The sequence below is a fragment of the Equus quagga genome, chromosome 5, assembly GCF_021613505.1.
Source record: "Equus quagga isolate Etosha38 chromosome 5, UCLA_HA_Equagga_1.0, whole genome shotgun sequence".
In the NCBI taxonomy this organism is placed as follows: domain Eukaryota; kingdom Metazoa; phylum Chordata; class Mammalia; order Perissodactyla; family Equidae; genus Equus; species Equus quagga.
Window position 1 is genome coordinate 10,176,679 of NC_060271.1, and position 23,456 is coordinate 10,200,134.

General features: G+C 48.6%; 1 protein-coding gene and 1 long non-coding RNA gene across 5 annotated transcripts in view; one reads left to right on the forward strand and one right to left on the reverse strand.

The window, feature by feature from the left end:
• Positions 1-23,456, forward strand: part of AGBL4 (AGBL carboxypeptidase 4) — a 1,241,053-nt gene that overhangs the window by 1,060,699 nt on the left and 156,898 nt on the right. For all 4 annotated transcript variants that reach the window (XM_046660687.1, XM_046660683.1, XM_046660686.1 and 1 more), the window contains exon 7: positions 16,302-16,391. In XM_046660687.1, coding sequence (XP_046516643.1) covers positions 16,302-16,391 — 90 coding nt within the window. The remainder of the gene's footprint in view (positions 1-16,301; positions 16,392-23,456) is intronic.
• Positions 4,518-7,967, reverse strand: LOC124239205 (uncharacterized). The gene is made up of 3 exons (XR_006888576.1): positions 6,599-7,967; positions 5,685-6,464; positions 4,518-5,646 (listed from the first exon to the last, which is right to left on the reverse strand). It is a non-coding gene; the product is annotated as an uncharacterized LOC124239205 (long non-coding RNA).

The following is a 23,456-nucleotide window of genomic DNA, read 5'->3' on the forward strand; positions in this document are numbered from 1 at the left end:
GCCTGGTCATAGAGGGTAAATTCTGGAGGGCAGCCCTGTGATGGCGTCACCCCGTCATCTCAGGCGTCAGGCTCACACACGGAGCACAAGATGTGTGAGTGGAATGGATGCACCTTCCCTGACAGGGGGTGTCCTCTCAGACCCTTGAGTGGAGAGGTGGGGGCTGTGGAACCGGTTTGGTCCTGAGTGTGAGCCCTGGCCCTCCTCGCCAGCCGTGTAGCGGGGACAAGGGAGAGCTGGGGGGAAGTTGATTGACATCCAGAAGGCAGCTGGGTGACTGCAAAGGGGGTGGGCCAGAGAGGTCCCAGGGATGGGAAAGGGCAGGTCCCACAGATGCATCCACCCAGTGCGGTCACCCCCACTGTGGCGCTGGTTGTACTGAGCAGGCCCCACATCCCAGTGCTGTCAGGGTGCCCCTCCCTGACAGAGACAGGCCAGCCTGTTGCTGCCCTGTCAGAGCTCCTGAGGCACGTTGGTCCACTGCCAACTGCCACCTGCTTCCTCGTGATGTGTTCATGTGTCAGGCAGTGAAGCACCGTGTCCTGGGAGGGCTCCAGTCTCTTTATGGTGACTTCACCAGTTCCCATCCTGTGTCACTCTGTGCTCATAGACTAGCTCTCAAAAGATAAGCTTCACTCCTTCTTCCAGAAATCGGGAGGTATCTCTCTGTCAGCCCATCATCCCCAACAGGTACTCCCGAGACTTGGCAGGACCTTTAATGTGGGGACTTTGTGTCTGGAGTTGGGTTGACCTCAGCCCTTTTCTGCTTCCTTCTGGCTCTTTGCTGTGATCCAGGTGTGTTAGGTTATAAGGATGGGAAGCTCTGGATAAGTGAGGCACTGACGTGTAAGAGAAGGAGCACTGGGTTTTGGAGACAGAATGACCTAGTTCGACCCTGGCCTGGCTACTCACCACCTGTGGAGTCTGTAGGATGGGGATCAGAGCACCTGCTCTCTAGGAGGCTGCCCGGCTGGAAGGAGATGAGATGTCCAACATGCCCCCTGGTGTCTGCACAGATCAGATCTCACCTGCAGTGGCTTCCCTTCCCTTCTCTCCTAGCCTCCCAGGAACCTCGTTCCCAACCGGGCATGGAGGTATTTGGGTCCCTCCATGTCCGTGATTGCAAATGCACTAATCTTCCTCCTCCATCTTTTCAAGAATGCCCCTTCTCCCTCTCCTCCTGCACGTGACTTCCATTTCCGCTGTAAATCCGATCTGTGATCTCTGAGCTTTGCGTGTTCCCGGAAACGCTGCGCCTCTATCATCTTACTACTTGTCCTGTTCCCAGGAAGGGACTGTGCCTGCGAGAACTTCTCTGCTTGATGTATGCATCTCTTCTTGTCCACTCACCCCTATGCCCTCTCCTCCTTGTTGTGACCTGTGTGGTCTAATCAGAGCCATCCCAAGCCAGCTCCTGGGACCCGCACACCTCCTGGGTCACAGCACTTTAGAACTGGGGAGGGCGGGGCGGGGGGGGCGCGCTGAGAGACCACTAGCCCTGCCCCTTCCCCATGCAGATGATGTAGCAAGAAGACTGAGACCAGAGAGCAGAGGGCCTGGCCCACACTCACACTGGACCAGGGGTTCTCAGCTGTGACTGTGAGTTAGAAGAATAATGAACCCGAACCCTCGCTCCCCACCCTTGGCTGGGGCAGGGGTTGGGGGGTGAAGTTCGGGCATCAATATTTCTGAAAAGCTCCCCAGGTGGTTCTCATATGCAGCCAGGGCTGAGAACCAGAGAATAGAATGTGTTTCTTACCTGTGTATTAGCCTCACATATCTGGAGAAAATTGTCAAATAGCAATCCTTGGGGGACTGCTTCTGAGGCGGGGGGCTTGTCACAAGGGAGGGCCCCAAGATGAGCATCACCTTCTGCAGACAAGATACACCCGAGTGGGTATTAGTAATCACTACTTATTTTATTTAACAAACACATTTTCATTAAGATTTGCTAGGCGCCAGACACTAAGCCCTTTACAAATACCAACTCATGCACTCTTCAGAGCGTGACTATGAGAGAGTCAACTACGAACTCTATTTTACAGATGAGAAGACTGAGGCATAGAGTGGGGAAGTAATTTGCCCAAGGTCACACAGTCAGAGAGTGGTGGAGTCACTGCTCAGTGCCTAAGTCCCTGCTTGTGACCATTATGCTAAATCTCCTCTCCACTCCTCAGCCCACACGTGTGCGGCCAGCAGCACCTTCGGGCCGCAGGGCCTTCCTAGATGAAAGAGCCTGCCAGAAGGGTGCTGAGGCTTCTGAAGTCTGTGACACCAGAGGCTGCCTCTGTGGAGCGCCTGTGACTTACATGCCTTTCCTCACTGTCCTCTGATGATGCCATGGTTCAGCAGCTTACCTCTGTCACACGGCTGCAAACCCAGGTCTGCCCATCTCCAGTCCCATGTGCCCCAGGTATCTTTGGAGGCAGAATGTCCTAGAAGCCTTATCCTAGGAGCATATATCGCCACTCTATAAAAACACCCTCTGGAAATAAGTTCTTGTAAATTAAGTTTTTGTAATTTATTTTATTCAAGAAAAGCTCTATTCAATCCAAATCACGAAGCCATGAAGACAGTAGGGATACATAACTTCCTAACTCAGGTTAACAGGGTTTATCTCTTTAGGCAGCTGCAGGAATATCAATTATGGAAATCGATGCAAGTAGTCAGCTCCGCGCTCGTGTGCCACACTGCAGAAGCTCGCCCTTGCCTCGTGCAGATGGGCCCCGGGAGGCCTTGCTGCTCCGGTGGACTGCCTGGCTAGGGGACATTGACGACCTGCCCGGTCGGACACTAGAGCGTCGTTTACTGAGAACTTGGCCAGTCCAGTTTTCCAGTAGTGTGCCTCGGGCTTGAGCAGCCTGCCGTGTCTCTGTTCCATTCTGTAGAGGCCTTGCCATGAGCCCAATGGTGATGCTATCGTCCAGAATTTAGTGCACAGGGTGGAGAAGTTATCCAAGAACTGATCACATGTTTCTGATCTAACATGTGAAAATGCAATTCACTGTGAGACCTTGGTCAAGTCATTTTCTCTCTTGGCACCTTGGCTGTAAAAGGGGGAGATTAACTAGACCATACTTCTAATCATCTCTGTTCTGTGACCTGCTGTGTAACATCAGGTAGCCTCCTTAACTTCTCTGATCCTTATAGTAGTAGAAACATCCTCATTGGAACAAAAAGGAATTATTACAGGGAGAGTTGGCGTTAAGTGTAGCTGATTGCTTGTTAATCCACTCACAATGGTATATGTTTTAAATCCATTTTTGAGGACTGCTACCTGCCAGGTGGCTTCCTCACAGAGTTCATATCGTTTTGACACAGTCCTTTCGTTTCAGCCACATTGGTGCAGCTGCTCTAACACAACTGTTTTGATATGGGGACGTTTTGACACAGCTGAGAAAACAAACCATTACACCTTCAGCTCTTTAAAAAACATTACCAAATAATGTGCCAAGGAGACATTCCAGGCTACTTCCCCTCATCCCAGAACTTCCACATCCCTCATCTCCACTTCTGCAAGGGGTCTCAGGGAGGGGAGCGAGAGGAGGGGCTGGGCTGGGGTGGGCCCTGGGTCGGGCTGGCAACGAGGGAAGCAGGGCAGTAATGGCACTGGTGGCATTGGTGGGAGTGAAGGACAGTGAGATCAAAGCTGCGTGGGCGTGGGATCTGCTTCACAGGCACCTGGTAATTTTCAAAAGCAATTTTATATTTAGATGCAGCCGTTTCAAAAGTCTTACCTCAAAACAACCATGTCAAAATGCCCTTGTCTGTCTCAGACAAAGGAAATGAATGCCAGGAAGAGGTGAACCAGACAGCTTCTGTCCCCAAAAGCTCAGTCACTGGAGAGGAAAGGCGGGGACTGAGAGAGAAGCAAATTACTATTATACCGCTGGGCAATTGCTGTAATAGCAGAAGGGGCTGGGAGGAAACAGGGCAGAGAGTGCCTGACTCTGCCTGGGAGTGAGAAGGCTTCCTGGGGGAGCGGTCACTGGGAGCCCAAGAATTATTTGTCGAATTACTAACAACAGCAAATGTTAACTGAGGGTTTACCATGTGATGAGCACTGTTTTCAGTGTTTTATCTTAACTCATTTAGTCCTCACAACTACCCAATAATATGAATATTATCATCATTCCCATTTTATGGATGAGAAGAGCGAGGCACCCAGAGGTCCAGTGACTTTCCCAAGGCCACACAGCCAGTAAGTGGCAGAGCCGGGATTCGAAATGAGGCACAGTCATACCTGAGGTCCTGCTCACACTGCTCTCACCCTGTGGCCTCTCCAAGAGGAAACCAAAACCTGGGATGGGGGAGGAGGAGGCAGGAGGAACACAGGCTTTGACACTGATCAGAATGGGGTCCGCTCTGTTCTCTCAGCCTCCCGGCTGTATGACCTCGGACAGTTCGCTGACCCCCACCACCTGTCTAGTCTTATTCCTTTGGCCCTCACCCTCCCCAGCAGGTGTCACTCCATACTGGTTAGCTGCGTTTATTGACTAGACAAATATGCAGTCAGTGTGTGTAGCTGCCAGGTGCCATGTCAGACCTGGGTCCACAGCGGTTAATAAGCAAAGTTCCCGCCGCCGTGGAGCTACCGTTCTCGTGGGAGGAGCCCTGAGGGGTAAGGAGCCAGCCCCACAGAACCCAGGGGAGTCCTCCAGACGGAGAGCAGAGGAACTAGAAGGAAACCAGTGTGAGGAGGCAGGATGAGCAAGTGAGAGAGGGGCCAGAGGTGAGGGTGGGGCGTGGGTGGGGGAGAAGCAGGACGGGTCCTAGCCTGGGTTAGTTTCTAGTGCCCAGGGAAGCCAGCACAGGACTGGAAGCAGAAGAGTGAGACCAAGGTCCCTGAGAAGGGACAGCAGGGCAGAGGCTGCTGCTGTGGTTCACACAGCACACGAGGGTGGGGGAGTTGGCAACAGAAATATCTCCCTATTGAGCCCAAAGTGCTTCCTAAACTGTAAAGTCATGGGTATATGGGAGTTTATTTATTATAATTACCCTTATTTTCCCCTTATTGCTGATCCTTCCCCGCCTTCCTTGGCTGCTGCTATTCTGTAGTCTATTTAACCCGCTCATGGGTGAGGCATGGGCTGGTTCATTTTCTCAGAGCCCAGAACAATCCAGCCTCTTCGGCTCCTCGGAAGATGTTGTGTTGAGAGAGGAAAAAAAATTACACTCTTTAATAGAAATACTTTTCCTTCATTAAATGAAATCTCCAAAGCCCAGTAGCATTTTCGGTGCTTATATAAAGATGCCAGTGGGGATTTGAGATTGAAAGTGGTATTTTTATACAAGTCAATGAAGATCTCAATAGGAAAGAAAGAACACTCTTCAAATCTAAATTCCTCCAGCGTCAGGCAAGACAGGTCTTCGGCTCAGGGCCTGGATCGCATTACTCCCAGCTCTACGAGGAAACTCTTTTCCTGAAGCACTTTGAGGGTTCCTAAATGTTGGTGCTCTGTTTGGGGAGATTGTATTAATAGTGTCTTTCTGAGACTGCAAACCATTCAACATAAATTTCTGCTTGCACCTCAGCTCTGATAACTTTGTACAAAAACTCAGGAATTTGTGGGAGTTTGAGTCAGAAGCAGACGTGTGCATGCGACTGAGCACGTGTACCTACAGAGCATCTTTCCCCTGATATACCTGATATACCTGGGGCAGGAGCTTTCCCCCTGATACACCTGGGGCAGGAGCTTTCCCCTGATACACCTGGGGCAGGAGCTTTCCCCTGATACACCTGGGGCAGGAGCTTTCCCCTGATATACCTGGGGCAGGAGCTTTCCCCTGATATACCTGGGGAAGGACCACCCTTGGAGGTGTCAGAAAAAAGAGTGGGCTCAGGAGATAGAAAGACCGGGTTCAAATTCCAGCTGAGACTCTTGCTAGCTGGGTTGGCCCTGGGCAATGCACGTCACCTCAGATTTGTTATCTATGATACGAGGAAAACAATACAATTCTCGCCAGGCCTGGTGAGACCTCGATTATAGTGTATAAAATATACCTGGCACACAGTAACTGCTCAAAACCTGGTCCTTTTCAACCACCCCTCACCTGACTGCTGTATTATAACCTACTAGAATATCCATTTCACAGCAATTATTCTGCTTATCTTTTGTTAAGTAATAACATCCCCCACCCTCAAATTTAGTGCTTACAATGATAATTGCTTTGTACAATCACGCGTTGCTTAAGATCCAAGATACATTCTGAGAAATGTGTCCTTAGCTGATTTTGTCGTTGTGTGAACTTCATAGAGTGCACTTACACAGACCTAGATGGCACAGCCTATCACACACCCAGGCTCTATGGTACTGATCTTCTGGGACCACCGTCGTACATGCGGTCTTTGGTTGACGGAAATGTCGTTGTGCGGTACACGACTGTATTTTGCAGAGTCCGTGGTCTGACCCTTCTTCTCTGCTCCAGGCTGTCTGGACCTTCAGGTGGGCTGACTCCAACAGCTAATTTTACAGATGGAAAAACAGAGATGAGAGTTGGCATAGGGAAGGCCTCCCTCTGGAGCTACATAGCAAGTTTCTGAACACCACCACTGTGCCAGGCCCTGTGACAGGGGAACAAACGGAAAGGCACTAACTTGTGAGTTGGTGAGACCCCCGGAAGGCAGTAAAACTACCGGCAGGATTCAACTTATGTTCCTCAACAGCTGGTTGCTTGGGTCCCTCGGCGAAATGTGAATCTGGCCCTCACTGGCCTTGCCCTCAGCTCCCTGGGGCATGAGGCAGGGCTCCTCCCTCTGCCGGGCTGAGGGAGGGTGTGCCTAGCAGCCAGCAGGCAAGCCCGATAAATGGCGTCTATTAAAAGCAAGGTTAGTGCTGTGCTCGCCTCCTGGCATCCTGGTGCCTTCCGCGTCGCCCGCATTACCAGGAAAGCAGGAGAGGGCTCCTCTGGTGACGACCAGGCTGGCTGAACTCTCGCCTTTCACTGTGGAAAAATCCATTACTGAGAAGTCATTTGTCAAAGCCAACTGTTTAGCTGCTTTAATTTGCATATTTATCAAGTTTGATTAGAATGTATTGTCTTCTACTTTCATCCCAGCTTTCACCTCTTCTCGCCCTCTTTTTCTGGGGAAACTGTTTTTGTTGTCCTTGTTGGGAAAGGGCACAGCGTAATTCAATTTGCATTTGCTAATAAGCCCAAAACTGAACGTGGTGAGGAATTTCTGGAGGCTGGGGGAGAGGAAAGGCAGAGCCCAAGTTGGGACAGCCTGGGCACTCAGGTCTAGCCTGATAAGCTGATGCAACCAAAGGGCAACAAGTATTCTACAAGCGTTACACGAGTGTTTATTGAGCACCTTCTGTGTGCGAGGCACTGGGAATACAAACTGTGAAAAAGACAGGCAGAGCCATGGCTCTGGTGTTGCTAAGAGTCCTGCGACCTCAGTTTCTGCATCTGTAAGATCAAGTGGTTGGACCCAGTGACTCCTAGGTGGCTGTAGACCATTTCAGGTCATGTGCATAGACCCGATGCATTATCTCGGTTAATTCTTACAAGATCCCTATGAGGTTGACATCACATCCTCATTTTGCAGAGGAGAAAATGAACGATCTTGGAGCTCAAGGTCAGGTATGGCAGGACTCAGATTTCACTCTCCTGTCTGACTCTAAAAGTTGAGTTTATAACCACAAAGCCAGGCTTCGTCTTTCTTCTCCACTCGTCTTTGAGCTCCTCGATGGCAGGGACAGTGACTCCTCTGCATATCCTCAGGGACCAGCCCAAAGTTTGGCATATGGTCAGTGTTAGACAATATGTATGGAACTGAACTGAAAAAGAAAGTCCTTCATCCTCTGCCTTCTTGTCTTCGGGGCATCAGAACTGCCCTGCTCTCCTCAGCTGTCTCAGCTAAAGGCTGGTGTAGCAGACACTGTGTGTGCCACCCTGATCGCCCTTCAGGACCAGGTCTCAGGAGTGTTGGTGGCTGACCGCTCACAGCTGAGTCCCTCCCTGGAAATTGAACTCAGCCAAAGGAAGCTGCCTTGCCTGAGGTTACACCCTACCCTGGGGGCAGCCCACATCCAGAAGCCAGTCAATGCAGGGCACAGAGGCAGCCCCGTTGCCTTCTGGGACAGCTGTGAAGGGGCCTCCTGGCCCAAACCTCCGCAGGGGATTGACTGAAGTCACTGTGGAGACTGTCCCAGTCCTGCCTAAGTCGTACCTCTCACAGGTTTTCCAAGAGCAATTCCGGGTAAAGCTCCCGCACGGGAATCTCAGGTCTCCCGGCCTCCTTCCCAGGAGAGCCACCTCAGCAGGTGCTCTGAGCAGGCGGCTCTGGTTCCGGCCTTCTGGAGGTGCTTCCAGGGTGCTGGGATCAAGATAGGTCGTGGCAGGGAGAGCCCTCCTGCCAGTAAGTAGCCTGCCCCCAGAAGGCTGCCTGCCTACCTGCTCCCAGGCCTAGAGGACCAGCCCACGGCAAGGAGGCTAAAACTGCTGAGCCCACAGAGGCAGCCGTCTGAGGAGTGCTGCTCCCCTGACTGTCAGGTGACGGCTGGCCCTACCCCTTGGTCCCTCAGGCGCATCGCTTTCGGCTTTCCTTCTCTTCCCTGGCAGGCATCCACTGGACACTTTCCAGGTGCCAGCCTGCATGGACATTTCCCAAGGCAGCACAGTGTCTTGAGAGGAGGCGGCTTGGACATTGGAGCTCTGTGTCCTGGATTCTAGATCTGGCTCGACCACTTTCTAGCTGTGTGGCCTGGGGCAAGTCACTTGTCCTTTCTGGGCCTCTCCCTTTGTTACTGGCACATTGAGTTCTTATTGTACCCCAGGATAGAAATCAAGAAAGACAACAAACAGGAGTAGGAAAGTCAAAGTTTATTAGCTTGTACACGGTGGAGGCACAAGGGAGCCGGTGCAGAAAGGAAGGGGGCAGCTGACCAGCTGGTTAGGGAGCAGGACTGTAGGGATTTTTATTAGGCAAAGGCTGGGGAGGAGGCCCTTGTCCTAGCATGTAGGCGGGGTTTTTCTTGCACTTGCGCTGTTGTTCAACATGCCACTTCATGTGACACATATATCACTAGCATGCTAGCTCTCCACCCCTGGGTATGATTTTTACTGTGCTAATGGGACTAAGGTCCCCTTCAGACAACTCCTGCGTGCTAGGGCGCATGCGTAAGCTGGGAAAGTCCCGAGCTGTGGAATGTGGCTCTTGGTGGGCTCTATCTGGTTCTCCTAGCTTGCTGATTGGTTAGGGGCCTTATCTTGTTAGGCCAGGGGCCTTGCAGATGACCCTGTTCCTGGTCAGGGACAGCTGGTTCCTGTCTCACCTTCATCTTCCCAGAGAGGATGTTCTACTCAGTGACCTCACAGGCTTTGCAGTTCTGAGGGCCTCTCTGAGTCTCCTGTAAGTCAGAGGCATCCTCCCTTCTTTGTAAAGCCAAAAGAGCGGCTTTGACACGTGGTAGACATGTGAGGTGTACCAGAGGCTCCCTTCCCCACAGGCCTGAAACTCCTTAATTAATGCCTCAGGAGTGTTTCTCTGTCCTGAGCATTCTCTTTTCAGTGGTAATCCCTGTTCTCTTCTCCATCTCACTGAGGGTAGAGCATTTGATCCCCAACCCTGGAGCAGGAATGAGCAACCTCTTAGACAGGAGTTTTCAGGCTGTGGGTGATATGAACCTGGCTGAGGGAATGTGACCCAGAGGGCAGCGGGGTTGGGGAGTTGGAGAGTTGAAAATCAGCTTTGCCAACACTACTGTTGTCTCAAGATGGCCCAGCGGCTCGGAAGAGCAGATGCTGGGCACTAGGCAGAGCAGGTCTGGGTTGTGGCTTTTGGTCCTGCCTGAGCAAGGCAGCAAATTATTAAAGACCACGTGAGGGGTCCAGATGAACTCTGTGAGTTCAGAGGTGGGTGAGGGCACTGCAATCTGGTGGTATCTGGAAAGGCTCCATGAAGGAGTTGGGGCGAAGATAGAAAGTCTAAGAAATTGAAGGTTTGCTCGGGAAGATAGTGACAACGCCAGTCTGAATAAAGTAGAATATTCCTATAGGGGCTTATAGAATGTTCAACCGGGGGCTACTTTGCTTCTGAGGAGAGTTGGGACATTTAGTGATGTCTGAAGCTATTTTCCATTGTCATAACTGGGAGGAGAGTGGTCCTGGCATCTAGTGGGTAGAGGCTGGAGATCCATCCTATAATCCACAGCACAGCACCCCCACACAAAGAGTTACTCCACTGAAGATGTGCATAGTGCTGAGAAAACCTATTTTTGTGCCTTGTTGTTCAATAAATGGGGCCTGCTATTACAGGCAAAGCCATGGGGCAGAGAGTTAAAGTCTTGCTTAAGATTTATCTCGTGAGCTGGGAATTATTATTCTCATTTTATAAGGAACTGAGTTTCAGAATGTGTAAGTAATTTGCCCAAGGCCTCACAGCCAGTAATCTATAGGGCCTGGATATGAGTCCTGGCCTGTCTGCCCGGAAAGCCAGCAGGCTTTCCATTTGACCCCTTCAGGGGTCCCTTCAGGGGACAGAAGAAACACAGGGACCAATGTCCTGCTCAGACTCCCTCATCCAGCTGTGCCCTCCTGTTAGCTTCCCCCTTAGTCAGCTTAGCTGAGCCAGCCCTGGATGTCCGCTTTCATCGTCTCATCTCTACCCAAATGCATTCACTGGTCCTCCAGTGCCTCCAAGAAAGCTCCACTGATGCCTCCTAAACCTACACTTTCTCATAAAATTGTATATAAGAAATTATGCCCCTGGAGCATATTCTCACTATAATTCAGAGCTTCTGTTCCCTCTTTATTGTCCCTATCAACAACAGAGTGATATCCTCATGTTATCTTCAACATGACATATTTGTAGGGGAAAGTACAGAGTTATTATGCTGATGAAGTCAGATACAACACAACATTAATAACAGGGCTGGCCTAGGACAAGTCCTGGGTGAATGTTAGGTTCTCCGCCCTCCTCAGAGGAGGCACACCTGGGCAGAGTCTGGAAGCTGAGTAGGAGTAAGCCAGACAAATGAGATGCTGGCTGGCATTCTAGGCAGAGAGAAAAGCATGTCCCCAAGTGTGGAGGTGTGGGGGAGCATTCATGTGGCAGAGCTGCTGATGGTTAGCTGAGGCTGGGGCCTGGGGAAGGGGCTGAAGAGGTGGGCGGCCACCAGCTACCAGAGACCAGGGATGCCATGAGGGAGGGTGGACTTGTCCGGAGGACAGCAGAGAGCTACTGAAGGGTTATAAGCAGAGGAAGTCGTGTGCTCCCGTTTGCATTTTAGAAAGATCACTTTGGTGGCTGGGTGGAGGATGGACTGGCAGGGGCAGTGCCAGCATAGGAAGAGCAGTGATGAGGCTATCTAGTCCTGAGCAGGCCTTCAGACAGGTACCAGCTAACCACGCTGTTACGGCTGCCAGGATTTCTTTTTCTCCAGCCTAGTGGTACTGTGGACATGTTTGGGGCCTGGAGTATTAGAGAAAAGACAGCCACTGATCTGGTTTGGAAACCAATAGGAGGGCATTCTATTGACTTTATGATGCCTTCAGGGATCAATAAGTCAAGAAAATGAGGAAGGCTTAGATGGTAAAAAAAAAATCTCTCTCCTGCTGTAGCATTGCACATTGCCCTCCAAGTCCACCAGCCCCTTCTCCCTTCATGGGCACCTCACGCCCTATGACAGCTTATTGTCAGAGTTATTGTCAAGAGAGATAGGAAACCAAACTGACAATGTGAACTCCTGGGAGAATTTTGTCCTCAGAGGGCCCAGCTAGTGCTCTCTGGGGCCTCTTGGCATCTTCTAGAACCTCCACCAACCACAGATCTTCTGATAATTGACCAGGTCAGTTGAGGCTCTCACGCCATCTTGGCACCAAGGTCACGGGTCTGGTCCTCACTCAGGCTTGGCATCAATAGATAAGATGCAAAGTTCCTTAAGTTTTACAGATCAACTAGGGGAAGTGCAGTTACCTCTAGGGGGATTAATTAGTTATCTACTGCTGCCTAACAAATTATTCTAGAATTCAGGTCTTAAAACAACAAACACTTATTATCTCTCCATTTCTGTTGGTCAGGAATGCGGAAGCAGCTTGGCTGGGTGGTTCTGGGTCAGGATCTCTCATGAGGTTTCAGTAAGCTGTCGGCCAGGGCTGCACTCAGCTGGGACTGGAGGATGACCTTCCGAGCTCACTCACATGGTCATGGCCGGCCTCAGTTCCTCTTGCCTGTTGTCTGAGTACTTTAGTTCCTCACCATGGACCTCTCCACAGGCTACCTGAGTGTTCTCATGTCATGGCAGCTGGATTCCCCCAGAGTGAGTGATGAGAGAGAGAGAGAGAGTACACCCAAGACGGAAGCCACAGTCTTTTTATGGCCTAATCTCAAAAGGGGCACATGAGCAGTTTTATATTGTTCTATGTGTTAGAGGAAGTCTCTACGTCCAGCCCACACTGAAGGGGTGGGAGTTCATCTCCACCTCTTGAAGGGGGGAGAAGAACCAAGAATTTGGGGATGTATTTTTAAAACCACCACAAGGACCTGAGTTAATCCCCAAGAGGTGACATGACACAGTGGTTAAGAGCATAGATTTGAGATTCATAAAGACTTGGGTTTAATCGTGGCCCCTACATTTGTTATTTATCCAGGTTTAGGCAAGTCATTTGCCCTTTCTAGCCCTCAATTTCCTAATCTATAAAATAGGGGTAAGAATAGGAGGTGTTTCGTTGGGTTGCTACAAAAATTAAATAAGATCATATATATAAAGTGCCTGGCACAGAATAAGTATTGAATAAATGTGACTTAATTGCTATTGTAACTGGGTCATATTATTGTCCTCCTTCACAAGACACAGAATAGCACAGATGTTAAGAACTCAGCTGGAGTCAGACTGCCTGGGTGGGGCCTCTGGCTCTGCCAGTCATTTGCTATGTGAACTAGGGTGAATCACTTAATGTCTCTTGGCTTTGGTTTTCTGTAAAACGAAGATAATAATAGCTAGTGCCTGGCCACCTAATAGGTGTTCAATAAACATTTTATGAATAAGGAAATAATGGATGATAGAGGGATATAATGTGTGTGTGTGTGTGTGTTGGGAGACTACACAAAGTACATTTGACTTCCAATGCCTTCTGTTAACTGGGGAACCTGGTGTGACTGTCCCGGCTCCACTTGAGTGTGCCCTTGTACCCTTGAGCATGTCACCCTCCATGGGCTTCCAGTTTTATCATCCCTCTGGGTTGTTCTTGGTCTCGTCATTCAGCTTCCTTTCCACCTTCGCTTTGTTCAAGCACACATCCTTCATCATCCCTGCCGCCTCCACCAAAACTGTGTTCATTGGCTTTGCAGGAGTCTGGAGATTCAGTGACAGGAGGTGGGGGTGTCCCATGTCACACCGCCTCAGAGCTGCTACATTACCTTAAATTGATTTTGCAAATGAAAGCTAAAAGCTAAGCAAAGGCGACCCATCCATTTTGCCTAAAGATGATTATAATGCTCTTTTACGGCCTCCTAAATGACAAAGCAATTTGTTACCTGCCTACATCAACATTTGCTTATATTAGCACCCGAGATGCTTGATTTTTATTAGCCCCACGTTATCATTTTATGAAGACCCAGGGGCTCAGTAAAATTAGTGTGCAAATAGAATGCCCATTTTGCATTTCCCTGTGGTCAGCAGAAATGCTGAATGCAATTGAGTTGATAGCAGGTCAGGAGAGACATCCATAAAGGCAGCCCTCACTGAGGGCCTTGGTAATGCCATTTATCATCTCTGGACTGCTGGGATAGATGGGGTCAATGTTAGACAGTATTTTTTAAAAGGGCTTGGTGGCATTTTGTTTTTTGTTTTTTAAGTGAAAAAGCATAATAAATACTATCTTGTAGCTGAACTTCCGTCAGCAATAAGAGATGAAACTAAACTCTTTTGTGTACATGGTAGAGGGAAAGGCAGCAGATGCAGAATCTGCTATTGGTAGTGGATCCAGGAGGAGACAGATAGGGGAGTGAGAGGGACACTGGTCTCCGAGCTGGGACTTGACTGTACCACTGCCAGCTGCATGACCCTGGGCACGCCCCTTCCATCTGTGAACCTCAGTTCCCTCCCCTGCAAGATGGGGTTAATACCGTCCTCCTCACAAAGGCATGATGAAGAGTAAGTAAGATAATGTGTGTCTAAATTTCTTTATAAACCACGATCTGTGCAAGTATTTTTAATTTATTAATTCAATAGTCAGTTCCTGAGCAGTTCCTGGGAAATACACCATGAAAGTCACAGTTTCTCCCTGGAGGAGCTAATATTCAGTCCAGGAAGCGTTCAGGTGTCTAACTCATCTTTTAAACTATAAACTTCTTTGGAGCAGCTGAGCCTTCTCTCCCTGTCCCTTTGTTCCGAAAAGTGCCTGGCATAGAGCTGAGCAGAGTGAGTTCTCAAGAACATATTTTGGCTCCATTACATTTCTCGCTGCCTTTCAGAGGTCTAGTATTAGGGACGGGGTGACCTCAACCTCTGCTGGTCACCCCAATAGACCAAGCAACTCACAGCTTTTAGAACCAGGCTTAGTAGAGTTAATATGTTTTATTTTAATGTCTGACATTGGTGCATCCACTGTTGGGATTATGAACCACATTCAAAATGACCTGTCGCTAGCATTTGAGAAACAGAAAGCCTGTGAATTATTTCTACCTGCCCCCCACCCCTGATCATCCTCTAACATGGATGGAATCCTTTAATCCAACTTCTCTCAGTGTTCATTTCTGAATTTCCTTCCAGTCTATGTCAATTCATCCTTCTTCTGCCTGTGCTGAGTGCCATCTCCCTGCCCCTTCTTTCTGGGACTATCACTCTTGGCTACTGTTTTTGTCTAATAATATCTTTGCCCGATAGCTAAACTTTATTATACAAATGAGACTTCTATAGAGGCAGCAAGAACGTGGGGTCTGATTTGGGGCCATATTTTTCTACGTCTTTGCATGTCTAAAAGTCTTTATTGGACGCTGGATATTGTGAATTATACGTTGTTGGCTATCTGGATTTTGTTGTCGTCCTTTAAAGAGAGTTGGGCTTTGTATAGCAGGCATTTGAGTTTCTTCTGTTTGATCCTTTTGAGATTGATTTTAAAGTTTTGTTAGTGAGTCTAGAATAGTTTAGCCCCACCACTAAGGCATTGCCCTTCTGGGGTCTCTACCGAATGCCCTGAATGATCAATGAGCTTCCATTTTGGAGGCGAGAATTCAAATGATCCCTAGCCCCGCGTGTGCCCTGAGAATGGTGCCGTTCACAGCAACCTGGTCATTTTTTTATGACATTGTGGAGGTTCACCCTCTGCATGCACATCTTGGGACCTAACAAAGACTCATTAAGACCCATTTACATATTTCTGGAACGCTTTTCCTACAGAGCTCTCTCTTCTCTGAAACTTACAGAGTTTCCCCGTAACTACCACCTGCTTCTGACTCTCTGAACTTCGATCTCAGTGAGACTTCCATGCTTTGCTCAGGGTACCCCTCTCTACTTTTTGGTCTGCGATGGGCCTCCAGGAAAACAGCCAGGGCAATCACAGGGTACCCCTCATTTGTTTCTCTTTTCTCATGGGTTGATATTGTTCTGCCTCTTGTCCAATGTCTGAAAACAGCTGTTTTGTATACTTTGTCCAATTTTCTAGTCACTGAAGGTGAAAGAGAAATCTGGCCCCTATTACTTCATCAAGGCCAGACAAGCTCTACCCCTACCTATTAGCTGTGTGACCTAGAACACGTTATATAACCTCTCTGAGCCTCTGTTTCTGCCTCTATAAAAGGAGTTTAATGTGCATGTTTTTGTAAGGATTATAAATAATGTATATAATGTGCCTGACACAAAAGGGGCTAATTAAATGGCAGCTGCTATTACTATTACTAATATAAATGGATACCTTCTTTACTCCATTTACTGAATGTTTAATGTGTACTATGCAATATATAAGCTTGTTTAATCATTACGACAACTCTATGAAGTGGGTATTATTATCCATTTTTATAGATTAGCAAATTGAAACTCAGAAAGGCTATACAACTGGCCTAGCGTCATGGTCAGTGAATCTGGGATTGGACTTCACTCCTATGACTTCTTCAGATGATTGTAATATTCACATGATCAGTTGCACCTAGGAACGAGAATGTAGTCTTTTAATATTGGGTAGCCAGGGGCATAATTTGATTAGTCAGCAATGGCTGGGCCTTAAGGGTTCTAAGCCAATGATTTAAGAGATAAATGTATAGCGCCCAGCCCATTCCCTACCCCCCTCCCACTTCCAACCCATAGTGTCAGCTTTTCCTGCCTTCCTTTGTAACCTTTTTCCATTTTACCTTACAGACAACCTTCGGGAAGGGGCAGAGCAGAAGGTGGTATTCATCACGGGACGAGTCCACCCAGGGGAAACACCCTCTTCATTTGTGTGCCAAGGTGAGTTGCAGGATCTCACCAGCATCCTGTGCCTACCCCCACATCTGTGATGTCTCTGCGATGGTCTCCAGGACAGTGTGGTCACATGCAGAGCCATTATCTTGGATGGGAATTTACTTCACTTCTTTAAAGAGGTTACACCTGATCTCCACTAGGATTTATTTCAATAAATATTTGTTGACAACATGGATGGATGGATGGATGGATGGATGGATGGATGATTAGGTAGGGCTAAATTGAGTTCTCTCTTATGTGCTATGTTGAGGATGAGCCTACAGAGCCATCTCCACTCCCTAGCTTTGTTTCACTCGTCCAGTGGTTTACAACAAGAAATCTGACTCCAGGTCAATATGCATGTTGGTAGAAGGGTGGTGAACTGGGAAAGTAAGGACTGAAAATTATCTGTTCACTCTATCAGTCAGTCATTTAACAAACAACTTTTGAAATAACTACCATGAGCAAGGTGCCATGCTTGGTAAGCATAGAGATAAATAAGACACAATTTCTCTTCTCAAATCTATCTCTTTATAATTGCATTTTCATTATTAAATATTTAATCCATATAAATATATATTTAGTCAGCAGTATATATATACGTGCATGCATATAAATTCACTTAGTCAGCAACATAAATGTATTTAATAAGTAATATATAAATAATAATTCATTGACTGCCCAGGTACCCACTAGCTTACGACGCAGAATATTATCTACTCCTTTTAAGTTCTGTGTGCTCCTTCCTACCTCCCCCCTCACACACATAACCGTCAGCTTGAATTTTGTATTTATCTTTCATTATCTTTCTTAATGGTTTTACTGTATATATAAGCTTTGCTAGACAATGTGTTTTTGAGTGTTGCATGTTTTTGAACTTTATAAAAATGGTATCATTCTGTGTGCATTGACACTTGTTTTCACCCAATACCCATGTTGGTGAGTATAGCTGTTTTCTCCGTGTATTCTGCCCCATGTCTGCCTGTACCTCAATACCTCAACCTCCCTATCTATTTTCATGGAGATGGACAATGAAGCTGTTTACAGTGGTTGTTTTTCTTTCAAACAATGCTGATACAAATGTTCTTATATGTGTCACTTTATGAACATGTGCAAATACTTTTGCAGGGTGTATGACCATGGAATGTAATTGCTGGGTCATAGGATATGTGCATTTAGATGTTTCCACTACTACAAGCAATGTATGAATTCCTTCTGTCGTACATTCTTGCCAATACTTTTGCATTTTTACTTATCTAGTAAGTATATCATATTTAAAACATATGCTACTATATATGTGCCAACCACTGTTCTAAGTACTTTACATATTTTAAGTATTTATTTTTATTAATTTAATTATATTAATTTTTCTATGTCATGGGAAGTATATTTTTTTAGTTACAAACGTAATTTTATTTATTTATTTTTTTAATTGTGATTTTAGTTTTTATAGCAGTCACGTTGGTTTATAACATTCTATAACTTTCAGATGTATATCATAATATGTTTCGAATTCTGTGTAGGTTACATCATGTAATCCAAAGACTAATTATAATCCATCACCACACATGTGTGCCTAATTACCCCTTTTGTCCTCCTCCCTCCCCCCGTGGAATATATTAACTATCTTTTTACATACGAGAAAACTGAAATTTGAATAAGTCAAGTATTTTATCTCATTTTAACTTCAAAATGACCATGAGGTCTTAGGGACATGAAAACACCTGCAGAGGTTCTAGAACTTGAGGGCAGCATGCCGTTGTGGAGGCATCTGGGGATTTTGCATCAGACAATGTTGGCGTCAAATATTGGCTCTGCCACTTCCTAGCAGTGTGACTTCAGTTCCTCAATTGTAAAATAGATTCGGATAACAATACCTACCTGCAAAGGCTGGTGTGAAACTGGCGTGAGACCAATGCAAGCAAGCCCCCAGTCCTGCGCCTGGCACACAGCAGGCGCTCAACAGATGTCTCCTCCTTCCCCGTGGGGACCTCAGAAGGTCTAGTGGGTAATGTGCTTTGTAAACTATAAGGCATGATGCAAATAAATACGGGTTTGATTTTCCCCGTTCATAGTCTTCCGGTGCTGTCATTAGGCACGATTGCCTCCCCTTTGTTTCAGACGAGGAGACAGAGTTCAGGGAGGGGAAGTGATTGCCCAGAGACAAGCAGCTGCTGAGAGGCATGGCTGGGCTGCCCCAACTCCTCACCCCAGTCACCTTAGCTTACTCCACGGCATTCTCACTTCCAGCCTCTTTCCTCCCCAGCGCTGTCCTTGCAGTAACCTCTCGCAGGTCCCTCCTGGTTTCACCAACCCCTTTACTTGCAGCCATCTGTCAGTTACTAAACTTGGCAGCAGACCTGTTCCCCCAGCCCATCAGAGGCAGCTATTCTGTCCTTGTTTGTAAAAAGAAGTAGCCTTGCCATCAATACCTTCGCCTCTGAGAGCTCCAACTCCGGTGCCCACCTCCCCTGTGGGCAGCAGACAGAGGGAAGGGTCACTACCTGACTTTACAGATGAGGCCTGAGGCACAGAGAAGTTGAGCAGATCTCAGGTGCTCTCTCTGTTGACTCGGCTTTTCCAAAAATGAATCTGGATGGTGCTCGGTTAACAGACTCCGTGCTGTCCTGCAGGCTTTCAGTCAATGTTTGCTCCTTGGCAGAGCCTTTTAATGCCTTCCCACTACCCTCTCAAGATAAATTCCAAACTCCTTGGCATGACATTCACAACCCTCCATGCTCTGGCTCTTGCCAGGTTCTCTGGCCTCAGCCTCATTATATCCCAGTCCTTCTCAACTTAATCCCCGAATGGCCAATCTTTTCCCCACCACTGGGCCTTTGCACCTGCTGCTCTTCTCCTGTGGCTCCTTGCCACCTGGCAAACACCTCCCATCTCCCAAGGCTGATTTCAAGTGCCCTCTGTGGGCCACCCTGGCCCACTCCCTCCAGCCTCCTGCTTTGTGCCTGCAATGTGAGTTACCCATCTATATTGCCCTCATTTGTTATATATTTGATTAATATTTGTTTCTTTCCCTTTAAACCATGAACTGTTTGAGGCCTAGGGCTCAGTCTTCAAGTGTCATTTTCTACATCTGCCAAATGGGGATTATCTCTTGCATCTCATGGGGCCGTTGTGAGGAACAAATGCTGTGTTGGCTCTGGGATGTTGAATCTCAGTTCAGAAAGAGGAACCTCAAGGTCACACAGCCAGTAAATAGCAGAAGGGGACTTTGAATCTGGGTCTCCCAAGCCCTGAGATGCTCTCTTGCCCTACTCAGGGATGGGATATGCTAGAAGGCTAAGATTTGTGCCTGGAACAGCACAGTGCTCTGGCCACCCCACAACAATTGACAAGCATTTTACGGATGAGGGTGTGGAGGCTCAGGGAAGTGAAGTGGAATACCCAAGGCCACACAGCTAACTCATGGCAGATGTCGCCCTGAGACCCATTCCCCAACCCCGGTCTTCCTCTCTCCCTATGTCTGTAACTGTCCCTTGAGACACACAATTCATCCTTCCTTGAGGAGGAAGTGATCCAAGGTCACTGAGCCCCTGGGGTCAGCCTGGACCACAGCTCCACAGGGCTCCGCTGGGCTCTCCTCCTCAGGCCCCGCCCTCAGCTGGACCTGCCTCCCCACCCTGCCTGGTTGCGGGGAAGGCAGGAGGGTCCAAGGCCTGGAAGGACAATGGCTGAGATACCTTCTGTTCTGTTAACTCCTCTTTCCCATTAAGCAGCTCAGTGACCTTGAATGAGGAACAGACATGCGGGGCCTGATCGTCCCCATCTGGCTGGGACCACAGTTCTTGCAGTCGAGCTGCTGACGCATCTGCTGCTGGGAGTGGAGTGAAGTCATGTCCTCGCAGAGCTCTGCAGAGGGTGGCTTTAAGGGAGGCGGGGCTTTGATCTCCTCGAGGCTCTGCTTGGTGGTGGGATGGCTGATTCTCAGTCACCCCTCTGCTGCCTCAAACCCTGCTCCTGGCCTCTGTGAGGCCAGACCATCCTCGTCCTCCAGCTACACCATGAGAGGTCAGAGGAGCTCCTGTGTTGCCCCGTAACAGAGTGTGGGTGACACCATCTCTGGAGCTAGGCCGCCTGGGCCTGGATCCCAGCTCTGCCGCTTAGTACAGTATGACCTTGGGGATGTTCCAAGGCCTCTCAGTGCCTCAGGTCCTTTATCTTGAAAAGGAAATAGTAATAGGAATCCTACTTCATGGGGTTGTTGTGAAGATTAAATGAGTTAATATCCATAAGACATTTAGGACGTTGTCTGGAATACAGTAAGCGTTAAATAAGTGTTATTCGTAGGGGAGGAGGTAGCACATCTTGAGCACTGAGTAGGTGCCAGGTACAGTTCCTCTAATCCTTCCTGGGAACCTAAGCCCAGGTGTGTGATTTCTGTACCGTGCACCCCTGGCCCCTGCTTCCTCACTGCCTTCCTGAGAGCCAGTAGCTGAGCCCTCAGGTAGCCTTCTCCTCAGGAGAAGGAGAGGGAAGACACACACACGCACATGCACACACACACCCACACACCATGCGCTCACAACCGCCAGGACCACTAGGACCAAGTAGTACCTAATATTTCCGGCAATGGAGCGATAACCTTTGCCCCTTCCCCCTCCCTCCGCTCCCCCGCCCTGCTCTCCTCATGCCTCTGTCCTTCACCAGTTCCCCCTCTTCTCTCTACGTTTATCCCACACAACCTTACAGTATAAGCATCCACTAGATCCACTAAGGGCTTGTGATGGGTCCTTTCACGTCCCTAAGCTTCTGTCTTTTCATCTGTGCAATGGGCAGAGCTGGGGTGGGAGGGTGAGAACTCAGACTCTGAACTTCAGGCTCTTTAGGGCCAGACTCCCTGCGATTCCACAATTTGGGCCCTTGGGCTCGGCTGAGGGGCCAGGTCAGTGGCGGGCCTAGAGTGGCTGCTGTCATGTGACCCACCCTCTGAGCGCAACAGAGACCCCTGCCTGGCTTTCTTCAGACCTGAGCTCTTCGCACTGCAGTATGCTGCCTCTTAGCAGAGAACAGCAACAATAAACCTTACACAGAACTCTCTAGAGAGAAAGTCATGCAGGCACATATGCAAATCATTCTGCAAGTCACATGCAAATAGACTCCTGGCTCTTCCCATCTTGCTTTAATGGAAAGGGCACCACTTCGAAGTCAGTAGAACTGGATCTGAATCCCATCTAGACCCCTGCGAGACACTCAGCACGTGATGTCAGCACCCTGACTTTGCTTCCCTATCTGTAAGATGGAACCAGTAGAATTACAGGTCAGTCCAGCTACTGAGCATACAGAGCCTGTCACTGGTCCCTCTATATTCGCTCATTTCCCACGTATGTAGTCATTTTGGGGTCCCCTTTCCCTGAGATTGTGTGATTTCAGTGAAGAGTTCTGATGCTCTTGGGGTGGTAGACAAATAATGTCGTCATCAGTGGCACCATCTATCCACACTGCTTCCCCTTCCCCACTGCATCCTGATGACTCTCTGGGCCTTGGTCACTGCAGAGTCCAGCAGGTCACCACCACATCGGATCTTGGTTTCTGACTGCAAGCCTCTTTGCGTTTGCTGGCTCTCTGCTGTGTCTGCCCTCTACCTCTGCCCCATCTGCCTTCAGGACATGGAGCCCTCTGTTGTTATTACTTCCCTCCAGACCGCATTCCACGCTGCAGCCAGGGGAGCTCTGTAAAGACTAGCTCTGACCCTGTACCTTGCAATGGCTCTCATAGTCCCTCCATATTCCTCATTGGACCAGCAAACTCCCGTTTACCTCTCCTTCCCTCTCCATCCTCCCCTCCCCACACCTTCAGCCAAATAAATAAGAGCAATGATTAAAACAACGCACATCTGCACTGCCTATGTGCCAGGCGCTTTGCTTATATTAACTCACTGAGATCTTCACAATAACCCACATGGTAATTATTATTATTCTTTCCTTCTTAACTGATCAGGAAACCAAGGAACTGATTAAGCGGTTAAGGCCATACAGCTAGTCAAACCGAGATAGTCCAGTTTCAGAGTCTGTGCCTTTAATGTGGAAGCTGTGCCCCTGGAATTGAACTCTCCGTGAGCAAGCAGGCCGTCTTCTTCCCTGCCTTCCAGCCTTTGTGTAGGATTTGCGGTGCCTGGAACACCTTCTCCCAGCACCTCTTCCATCTGGCCCACTCTCTTCATCCCTTAAGTCTCTGTTCTCCAGGGCCCCTTCCTGAGCCCCAGCCTGGATCAGGAGCCCCCTCTGGGGTCTCACAGCTCTCTTTGCCAGTCAGTACAGAGGGGAGTTGCTTTCCTGCCATGTGCCTTCTGAGGCAGGGCCCTCTTATGCATCTTGGAAAGCCAAGCCTATGGCACAGACCTGCCCTGAGAGTGTTTGTGGAATGAGTGATTATTGGCTCAACTAACCCTATACTTTGTCAAGCTCAAATGGATTCCTGGGGGCCAATCTACCAATGGGCATTTGTTAGGTACCTTCTCATGCCCTGCTCTGAACCAAGTACACCGGGAGAAATAACAACAATAAAAGCTCAGTTGTGGTTTGCCCAGCGAGGTCCATGGTGGCCACGCCAAGGTCAGCAGAGGCAATGATCTCTGCTGCCCAGCTTTCATTTGAGATCCTTTACCGCTTTTCCTTCTCCTCCAGCTCCTCTAGCCTCCAGCCTTCCTGTGCCCCTGCTTTCTTCACCCTCCTGATTAAATCAAAGGGAAGGACCCGGCAGACCTGTTCACTGAAGGGACAGACTGATCTTAAGGGGGCTGACTGTCTCCCAGCAGGAGGGAGGTTGTTCTCCTCACTTGACAGATGAAGACTCTTCTGCTTTGGGGAGAGAAATAAAATAGATGGAATCCTAGACTGTCAGTGTGGGACGTGTCCTTGGAAATTACTGAGTTCTTTCTCCTAATTTAAAGACAAGAGCAGGCCGAGAAGCTTTCTGGAGGTCACCCAGTCACTGAGCCGAAACTTGGACCCAGATTCTCTGACTGCTGCTGTGTTGGCTTCTCCAGCTCAGTATCCTTGTCCCCAAATCCCATAGTTAGTAAACCTCACAGACCAGGACGCTTAGTTCCAAAAT